This window comes from Sarcophilus harrisii, chromosome 2 (genome assembly GCF_902635505.1).
Source record: "Sarcophilus harrisii chromosome 2, mSarHar1.11, whole genome shotgun sequence".
In the NCBI taxonomy this organism is placed as follows: domain Eukaryota; kingdom Metazoa; phylum Chordata; class Mammalia; order Dasyuromorphia; family Dasyuridae; genus Sarcophilus; species Sarcophilus harrisii.
The window spans coordinates 236,134,455-236,145,214 of NC_045427.1; the positions used below are offsets into that span (position 1 = coordinate 236,134,455).

Sequence of the window (10,760 nt, forward strand, 5' to 3'; positions counted from 1 at the left end):
ATCATCAGAATTTGAGTTTTCAGAACATTCCCTCTCACCCGAGATTTCCCTCTAGAATTTTAGAATTAGAATCTACCTTTTTCTGAACACTAAAATCTTGTCTCATAGTCTTATAGTGCACCAGATACTATCTATCACAAACCACACAATAGTGTGTTCATTTGCTTTAGGAAATATTTGAATAGTTGAAGGATCCCATCACTATTAATACCTTTAGCCAGATTTGTTATCTGTTTCTGGAATTCGTTAACCATCTTCTGTTTTTGGCTATGTAGATGAAAGCTGCTTAAACTGTGGATCATGACCCCATATGGAGGGTCACATAGTGAAGAGATAGTGAAATTATGGGTTATTATAAGTATATGTTTGATTTGTATACCTATATACCTAGGGTGGCATAAAAATTTCTCAGGAGAAAAGGGATTGTGAGTGGAAAAAGTTGAAGTTGGAGATCATAGTATACTCTCCCACCATAGTAGTTCCATTTTTCCTTCCACTGAATCTCACCTGAATGTTTCTGTCATCTTTCTCCCTCTCTGGTGGATTTTCTCACATGGTTATCTCTTTTGATAAATAATACTATTTCGCTATGATTTTGTTTGGAGGCAGATGTTAAAACAGATGCCACATTCCATGCCAAAATAGTTGATAGAAATGATGTAATTAGTTTTGTGGTGAAAATGAAAATGTTTTAAACTTTTTTTAGGCTTTTTTTTAAAAGCCTAACACAAGTGTGAAATTAGTAACTTTTTGTCCACCATTACTTAAACATGAAAAAAGCTTATTATGAAGGAGTCTGAAATTTTACTACATTGAATACAATTTCATTTTTTATATTTATCAAATATATGTGTAGCTTCACTGAAATTAGATAATTAGAGAGCTATTAGAATAGTTTCACTGTTCATTTCTTCAGTGCCTACTCAAGGCACCATGCTAGACAAAAAAGAAGGATAACTTCACAAAGCATATTATATAGATATATAGATATATAGATATAAGTATACAACATCCAGGTAAAATGTGATAGATAGATAGATAGATAGATAGATATAGATATAAGTATACAACATCCAGGTAAAATGTGATAACTCTTATGAGATGAAATAATATAACATTATGAGAATTTAAAATATGAATAGATTGCTTCAGACTGCAGGGATATCATCAAAGGATTCATAAGGAAGTAACATTTTTGACTTGGTTCTTTAAACATGATTAGAACCTCAATAGATAGTGATCATGAAAGGACTTCAAGAAAAGGTAGCAGTAAGCCATAACCCAGAAAAATAAGAGAGATCCCAGCATGATTGAGATAGGTCATGTTTACATTGTAGGGAACATGATGTAGAATATTAAGAGATAAAGTTGAAGTCAGATCATAAGGTTTTTTTTAATGCTTTGATAAAGAATTTAGATTTTTTTTTTTTTATAATCAAGGAGTTTTGAAGTTTTGGATAACCAATAGAAAGCCAGTGAAGCTTTTTTTAAATTTTCAATCCCACAAATGCCCTTCCTAATAAACATTTCTATATAAAAAGTAAAACAGAAAAAGAGGATTATATACAAAATTATCTTAATAATATAAAACTTATCATTGAAGACTTTTACAAAGTATCTACAAGAGAAATCCTTCCTGGAAAGACATAGTGGCCCCTTTATAAATATAGATTACTTCTGTATTTGTCATGTTCAATGATGAATGCATTTACATTCATTTTTTTCATTTGTCTTGCTTCATGATATTCTTCGTGTAACCCTGTGTATTATCTTTTTTGGGGGGGGTGGGGGGAGGGGAAAGCATTCTAGGGATTATTCCGTAGAATGCAATTTACCTGGTTATAAATGTGTCTCTGAAAAATCATTGTCATTGCCCTTCACACTCACTCTGCATCCAGTGCTAAACACTTTTCTCCAAAGTATCTTTTCCTGAATGGTGATTTTTAAGTAGTCATTTTATTCTATTCTCTTTTTCTTCCTTGAAAAACTTTTTTTCTTTATATTCTCTTTTTTTCTCACCTGCTTTTAGCCACTTATTCTAGCTTTCTTTACAGTTCGCTTCCATTTCTATTCCATTCTTCCATCACTTTGTATTTCCATGGGGTGTTGTTTAAATTCTTTTTAAAATTCTTATCCATATAAAGGCCTCATTTCCAAAATATATAGAGAATTAACTCTAATTTATAAAAAATCAAGCCATTCTCCAATTGAAAAATGGTCAAAGGATATGAACAGACAATTCTCAGATGAAGAAATTGAAACTATTTCTAGTCATATGAAAAGATGCTCCAAGTCATTATTAATCAGAGAAATGCAAATTAAGACAACTCTAAGATACCACTACACACCTGTCAGATTGGCTAAGATGACAGGAAAAAATAATGATGATTGTTGGAGGGGATGTGGGAAAACTGGGACATTGATTCATTGTTGGTGGAGTTGTGAACGAATCCAACCATTTTGGAGAGTAGTTTGGAACTATGCTCAAAAAGTTATCAAACTGTGCATACCCTTTGATCCAGCAGTGTTACTACTGGGATTATATCCCAAAGAGATTATAAAGAAGGGAAAGGGACCTGTATGTGCACGAATGTTTGTGGCAGCCCTTTTTGTAGTGGCTAGAAACTGGAAACTGAATGGATGTCCATCAGTTGGAGAATGGCTGAATAAATTGTGGTATATGAAAATTATGGAATATTACTGTTCTGTAAGAAATGACCAACAGGATGATTTCAGAAAGGCCTGGAGAGACTTACACGAACTGATGCTGAGTGAAATGAGCAGGACCAGGAGATCATTATATACTTCAACAACAATACTAGATGATGACCAGTTCTGATGGATCAGGCCATCCTCAGCAACGAGATCAACCAAATCATTTCTAATGGAGCAGTAATGAACTGAACTAGCTATACCCAGAAAAAGAACTCTGGGAGATGACTAAAAACCATTACATTGAATTCCCAATCCCTATATTTATGCACACCTGCATTTTTGATTTCCTTCACAAGCTAATTGTACAATAATTCAGAGTCTGATTCTTTTTGTACAGCAAAATAATATTTTGGTCATGTATACTTATTGTGTATCTAAGTTATATTTTAATATATTTAACATCTACTGGTCATCCTGACATTTAGGGGAGGGGGTGGGGGGGTAAGAGGTGAAAAATTGGAACAAGAGGTTTGGCAATTGTTAATGCTGTAAAGTTACCCATGTATATATCCTGTAAATAAAAGGCTATTAAATTAAAAAAAAAAAATTCTTATCCATAAATGACCATAAAGTATTTTCAAATTCAGGCCATCTCCCTTTTGATTGGTACTCAAAATTTAAGCTTTTCCAAGAATTTATATATTGAGGTAATAATAATTATTGTATTTCTCCCTATCTAGATGTGACTGCTATAATATTTGTGGTCGCCAGCAGTAGCTACAACATGGTTATACGAGAGGACAATCAGACCAATCGACTTCAAGAAGCACTAAACCTCTTCAAGAGTATCTGGAACAACAGGTTCAGGAACTAAACTACTCATATCACCCAATGTCTCAGCACAACATTTAGATAACTAAATTTTGTAAACCACGGGATTTCTGGTTTTGATATAGTTTGCTTCACCTTCATTTTATATTCATTTAAATACCAAATATTCCCTTTGACAATCTGGTGACACTTCTGGACTGTTTCCCAGAAGAATATTTTTGAATTACATAAAATAAAATGCACAGTATTACAAAGGAAATCAACTATATTGAAACAAACTTCCCATTTGTTTAAACCCTGAAATGGAGGATAATAGATTATAAATCTGACAAAATTTAACTAAAGCCTTTTTAAAAAAAAGATGAAGAGAATGTTCCTTGCAATGAGATTGAGGATACATACAATAAAATATTTCACCTTTGTTCAAATGAATATATGATTTGAATAAATGCATTTTATTAATACCTGCCAGCTATCTAACAAATTTTTTGGGCTTCAATTTTTGGTAGGTGGCTACGGACCATTTCAGTAATTCTGTTCCTGAATAAACAGGATTTATTAGCAGAGAAAGTTTTGGCAGGGAAATCTAAAATTGAGGACTACTTTCCAGAATTTGCTCGCTACACTACACCAGATGATGGTAAGATTTTCTTCCTGAAATTGACATTAGCTATTAAAAGGCAGTTTGGTCTGTTATATGTTTCCTAAAGTTATATGTTTTTTGTTATGAATCTAATTTTTAAATATTCATATTGGAAATCTTAATTAAATCCTCACCAAAATTATTTTATATGTTTGTGTGAAATGTCACAAAACATTATTTAGTTAAACATAAGAAATGTATTACCATCTCACTGTTGCAGTGCCCAGATTATTGCCACATTTGGTAGACTTCTGAAGGCTTCTATAATTCTTGAAGTGGTAACAACATTATAAATCAATTGACCACAGCTAGCAGGGGAGAGAGGAAATATGTGATTTCTTCAGCTTAGGAAACTCAGGATGTTAATTTCCCTTTGCCAATATATATCAGTAATAAGTCTGTAATGTAGAGTTATAAATTGTTGCTGGATCACCTGACAATTAATGGCTTACACATGGTCGCTCATATATATCAAATATAAAATTGAAACTCAGGAGTTCCTATCTCCAAAGACAGCTCTCTATTTACTGTACCATCTTTTGTCTCCAACCAGTCACAAACCTGAGGTATAATGTTTCACTTATTTTTTTCAGGTAAAATAATAAAAATGTTAAGAAAATAAGTTCCCATTAGAAATAAAAAAAGTAACAAACATGACCATTTTGTAGAAAAATTACTTTGTTGGGGCCATGCCAAAATATTTTACTTTTTATGAAATTTTCTCTTCATTGCAGAATAATTGACATATATGATTTGTGATATGTAATAAATTTATGGATTTCAAGATCATAAATGCATTGAAACTGTTGCCTTACTATTGTATGATTTGACAAGATTTTTCCCCCCTTCAATTAGCAACACCTGAGCCTGGTGAAGATCCCAGAGTTACAAGGGCCAAGTATTTTATTAGAGATGAATTTCTTGTAAGTATGACATCATTTTCTCTTATGTAATTTAAATTTCATAATAAGATTTTGTCTTTGGGAAATCACTATACCAGTCTAGCTTTATTAATATATAATGTGGTCTTAGTAGACTAGATGCAACTAAGTAGCCATGATAATAATTATTAGTATTTATAATAAAGAAAATGTTTGCCCTTAAATTATTTAATGAGACTGTTGGTTTGTGAAGAAGCACAATTGGGTATCTAATAAACTGAGATTGAATATGAATGACTTTGTTTGAGGGTGAGGTTATTTGTTTACAAAAAAATACAATAAAGATTTCTAGTGAGTTTTTTTCATGATTTTACAGTTAGAAATATGATAGCAAATTTTATGAGTTGCATAATTTATATTTCTAGAAACAGTATTTGAAGTAAAAAATATTATTTAGACATTTGGATGAAAAATAAATATCTAAAGGGGCAATAAAACATTTGAGAACTATATAAGGCAAAACCAGGTCTCTAATTATCAGTAATCACTAAGGGAAGAAATTGCCAAAAATTCTTGAAAATGGTGATTACCCTGGAACTTATATCTGCTTGCTTTAAGAATATGTTCAACGTATTTCTATGTTTCATAGGATCAATGGTTTCATTTATTTCACCTCTTCCTTCTCTAATGCAGCTCACACATGACCTCTTATCCTGTATAATTCTTGCCTGTGTTCTTCCATAAATATATCATGTTATTTCCATTCCCTTATACCTCCTAGCAGATTTGCCTATTTAATTCAATTTCTTATAGGCTATTATTAAAGTTGATTTGTATATCCTGTTTGTGTACTGACTGAAGTTAGGATCAAACAATCCCAAAGCATGTTAACTGATAAGCTAAATAAGAAGTCAGTGTGTCTGTGCCTGTGTGTCTTTGAGTGAGAGAGAGAGACAGAGCCAAAGACAAGATCAGAGAGAGAGAGAGAGAGAGCACGCGAACGCATGCAAAAATTGACTATATGAAAATTGACTTTATATGTTCCTACACTATCATTTAATATCATGCATTGATTTTTCTCTTCATTTATTCTTAGAGATTAGAATTCACTTTGTGTTTGTGCTGTCCCCACAGTTTTCAGAAATATCAAAGTTTTTCATTGTTGCATAAAGTCATGGAATTTAATATATTTGCTTATTCTGATATAATCTTGTTTACTCCTCCAGAGAATCAGCACAGCAAGTGGAGATGGAAGGCACTACTGCTACCCCCACTTCACATGTGCAGTGGATACAGAAAATATCAGAAGGGTTTTCAATGACTGTCGGGACATTATTCAACGGATGCACCTTCGTCAATATGAGTTATTGTGATGGAGAGCACTTTTCCCTGTGTTTTGGACTCCTTAATACTCATGTTAAAACAAAACACAAAACAGATATTTGCCCACATAGGGTAGAAGAGAATTGATGCAGTCACCCTCCAATTTGCACCCTTGCCTTTTTTCCTTGCTGGACAATAGCAGACTTTTAGCTTGCTTCTGTCTCCCCTGGACAGTTTTTAAATGGCCAGCCAAATAGGCTATTTCCACCTGGGTTCCCTAACATTATTACCGGCAACAGAATCAAATAACAAATAAAGCCCTGAATGTGTGAAGCACCATAAAGGATTGGGGAATAATAAAACTTAAAACACATACACTCACATACATACATACACATGTGCATACACATGGAGAGAAAAATATTTGGTAATGTAACACCGTTATGGGCAAACTCATAATACCCATGATTTCAACTTTTTATCCATTCACTGCATCAGATGAGAGAAGGTGCCAAGTTACAGACCAAGTTTGAAGAAAGACACCCAAGTTTGGTTCTCTTTGAACTGTAATGTGGCTTTGAACGGAAATACTGACAATTCAACAGCAGAACTAGTGCAAAAACTTACTGCTACCTTTCAAAAGGGTATTTTTAAATCCAGCTTTGGTGGTCTTAGGACAACCTCGGACATTATTATTTGAACTGCATACAGCCTGTGATTTCAGAGAGCTCACCACACACTGTTTTCGGTTTGTCCACTGATGATCCTGTCTGCTATATATAAAAATCATTAACTGGACAGTTGTCCTCACAGGTTTTTTTCTTCCCCTTCTTCTTCTCCTTTCTTCCCTTCCCGTCATTTTTTTTTTTTTATTTTACTGCTGGATTATTATTCTTGTACAGACTGTAAAATGTATTATTTTGTACAACTTTACTGAAAAAAAAAATAACTTGTAGAAGATCTTTGTGCCTTGATTATGGCTGTACCTGTAAAATGAGCTAAGATGTAAGTATGTTTGATTGCGCTGTACAGCTTTGTCAACCCTATCTGCAGCATTAGCTCATGGTAGGGAAATTTATCTGTAGTTTAGTTTTTCTGGTTTATAAAAGAAGGAAAAATACTGTTTAGTTTAAAAAAAAAAAAAAGTACAAATTGTGCAAACTTAACCACTTTAAAAGTGAGGTCTTCAACAAGTGACCAGATGTCGCAGCATCATGCTTTTTAATTTTAGCTTTAACTCATTTAAATCTCTATCCAAATGCAAAACATGGCTTGTTTCTACATAAACCAAATTTTGCTACAAATTATAAATGTTAGTCTTTGGTCATTCATAGTCCTTTTTGCAACAAAAAAAAAAAAAAAAAGAAAGAAAAAAAGAAACACAAAGGCATTGTGCAGGTATGGTGACCCTCTGTAGACTGGGCTGAATCCCCACCAACCTCCACTAGACTGAGTGGGCAAAATACTATAAAAATGACAAGGTGTACACAGCCCTTGTATTTGGCCACTGAATTCCAGTTGCAAATGACATTTTTATTTCTCTTTTAATAAAGAGATACCTTAGAAATGTTTGTTTTTATATTAACTATATAAGTAGCTTAAAAGTGAAAAGATGTGTGGATTTTTCTTAAACTTGAATAATTTATGCAAATTATATGCTTAGAACAACATGTGGTACAGTAAAAAGAAAAAAGAGCAAAAATCACTGTAGCAATAAGAAAGCATGTAATTTTAGTAACTACTACACTGCTTTATATTTTATACCTAGGTGTTTTATGTCTCTGTGAGTGTTACTTTTTCATGTGTCTAAATCTTCATGTACAATCTGTACAGTCAAGAATTACAGTTGTAATATCCGATTTAGAACAGTGTTAGCCTATATTACTTAAAAACTCCAACAAACCCAAACCAATCTGGATTTTAATGAAGTGAATTTAAAACTTGCCTCTTTAGATTTTTCACCAATACTTGTTTTGGAGAAGAAATTCAGGTTACATGAAAATCTGGTTGCAATCAATATCTATATGAATAGATTTGCAACAGCCAAATACTGGTTTTCAGAAGTCTGTTGTTTAAAAATTGTCACCATTTAAATTAGTATGGTTTTTGTTCTAAACTTCTGTCCCAGTCTAGTTCTTGATTTGGTAGTGTTTGTCTTGACTCCTTTTATCCAAGTAATGAATCTTGGAAATGTTCAGGGCAAAGATAAATACTTTTGGAAAATTGTCCCCAATCTATGCGTGTGATAGCTGATGTGCTTTGAAAAGTTGTTTGTGTAGTTTATAAATTCAAGGAAAAGCTGCTGCATGAACCTCTAAAGTGACAGAAGATCTTGAGGTACAGGATTGCTGTGCACTAAAGAATGTATCCAGTGCCTGTAGTTTTTAAGAATTAGGGAAACTTAATAGGCAGAAGTGGGACCTTAGAGGAAAGTTTTTAAAAATAAGCCTTAATTTTTGTTACCACAGCCAAAAACCTTGAATCATAGTGCCAAACTTTTTAAAACTTTATTTAAGTGTTAAAGATATACAAAGTGTTAAGCGTGTATTCAAACTTCCAAAAAGGCAACAAAGTAATCATGTCTTTGATTAATCATGAAATATGAGAAAAGATAAAACCTAAAAACTGGATTCATCATTTTCCAAATGGTTAAGGAGAGTACCTATTATAAAGAAGTAACCATGACATTTGATATTGAAAACAAAACAAAACAAAAAAAAAAAGAAACCTTTGTAGGCAAATCTTAATGCTAGATAATACGATGTTTATTTTAAAAATGTTTTCTCTGTCCCATCCCACCCCATTTTTGTGTGAAGAAAGGCATATTTTCCAAAGGGTATGGATTGTATGATTGTATACTGTTAGGTTTTTTTTTTTAATCAGTCATGCAGTTTGTTGGCCTAGTAACAAGCCTTTTAAAACTAATAACTCTTCTTTCTTTTTTACTACCCTCTTAAAAAGATGAATCTTTAAAGCTTATTCTTTAGCAACTTGGTGGGGGGTTTCTGTCACAAATTTTGTGACCATCAATTTGCTAATGTCACATTTGAACCATTCCAATGTAACACTTTCCCATATTTTCTTAGACCTAAGCTTTTTTTTCTTTTCTATTTATTTATTTTTGATTTCTTATTTTCATAATCAAGGACCTTTATCTTTCTGTCTCAGTCCCCCATCTTTGACCTTCTAGATAAGAGTTTACTCATTCTATTCAGTGTTCATGATCCTGAAGTGTAAGATACCTGCAAATGTAAACACTACCACTTTTAATAATAAAAAATATAGGGACACATTTGCATTGCTATAGTTTAAGGTTGTCAGCATTTCCATGATAAATCCTTAAGTGGTCTGTTCTATATCTTGGCACTTAATATTTTTCCCCAAGCCAAAATTTAGTTAATATAAAACCTTGGCTCAGGAGGCATTTGTTTTTGTTTTGTATTTTGGGATAGGGAATGAATACCAATTTTCAACCAAAACTGTTGGTTCGGTTTTAAGTTATACAACTGTTTTGTTTAGGGGTTGGTTTAAAAAAATAATAACCAGAATAATAATAATAATTATTGGTTACAAGTTGCTTTTTGACACTTGTATAACTCAAAAACGGTTTTGTTTTTAGGGGGAAAATGACACTTGGCAAACAATTAATTATAAATATGATCTGATCACTTGGGGGTATTTTTTTGTGAAATAATAATAAATGGTAGAGCTGTTGTGGTTTCAAAGTCAGCTACTGTCATTTGCAGTAACTTATTTCAGCCAAAGTTTCCAAGGGTCTTTTATAATATGATTTTAAGTATATGTTAGAATCATAGTACTATGTCAGACAAATGGTTGTCTATTCATACATTAATTAAGAGAAAGAAAGAATTCATGGCCTAAGAAGAACACTTCCATTGTTGACCCTGAGAGCTAAAACTAAACTTGCCAAAATGTAGTCGTTGGCTCTTTCAACTTGAGAAAACAGAAATTATTGCTAACATTTTATTTAAACAATTAAAATTGCATATAATTCAAAAAATACATTGGTAGGATTTTTTGAGTTGAACACCTTTTATGTTCACACTTAGAAAACATAGACCCACATTAAAAGCTCTAGGAAATAAGTTTTTTATTAAATATGTAAATTTGCATTTTATATTTCCATGATGTTTGGCTGAAAGGTGAAAATGTTTACGTGGGTTTACAATTTGAAGATTAAGATCTTGCGCATTCTGCTTTACTCTTAATTTAATCATCAAAATAGTTCTTGTTTCTCCATAACTTTAAAATTCACAAAAAATAATTTCATAATTTGAAGTTTATGGTGTTAGATTTAACATTTTTTAATTCAAATCACAAATCAAATTCTCAAGCTGTATAGTCACAGATTCATAGACCACTATCAATATTTTGAGGGGGGACCATTAAACCCTAAATATCTGAAA

The 10,760-nt window shown here is 32.3% G+C and overlaps 1 protein-coding gene across 1 annotated transcript in view; it reads left to right on the top strand.

Annotated features, from left to right (window-relative positions):
• Nucleotides 1–9,056, top strand: part of GNAS (GNAS complex locus) — a 158,663-nt gene extending 149,607 nt beyond the window's left edge. The window contains exons 10-13 of the mRNA XM_031951690.1: nucleotides 3,396–3,516; nucleotides 3,996–4,126; nucleotides 4,985–5,052; nucleotides 6,237–9,056. Coding sequence (XP_031807550.1) covers nucleotides 3,396–3,516; nucleotides 3,996–4,126; nucleotides 4,985–5,052; nucleotides 6,237–6,383 — 467 coding nt within the window. The 3' untranslated portion in view covers nucleotides 6,384–9,056. The remainder of the gene's footprint in view (nucleotides 1–3,395; nucleotides 3,517–3,995; nucleotides 4,127–4,984; nucleotides 5,053–6,236) is intronic.
• The last annotated feature ends 1,704 nt before the right edge of the window (nucleotides 9,057–10,760 follow it).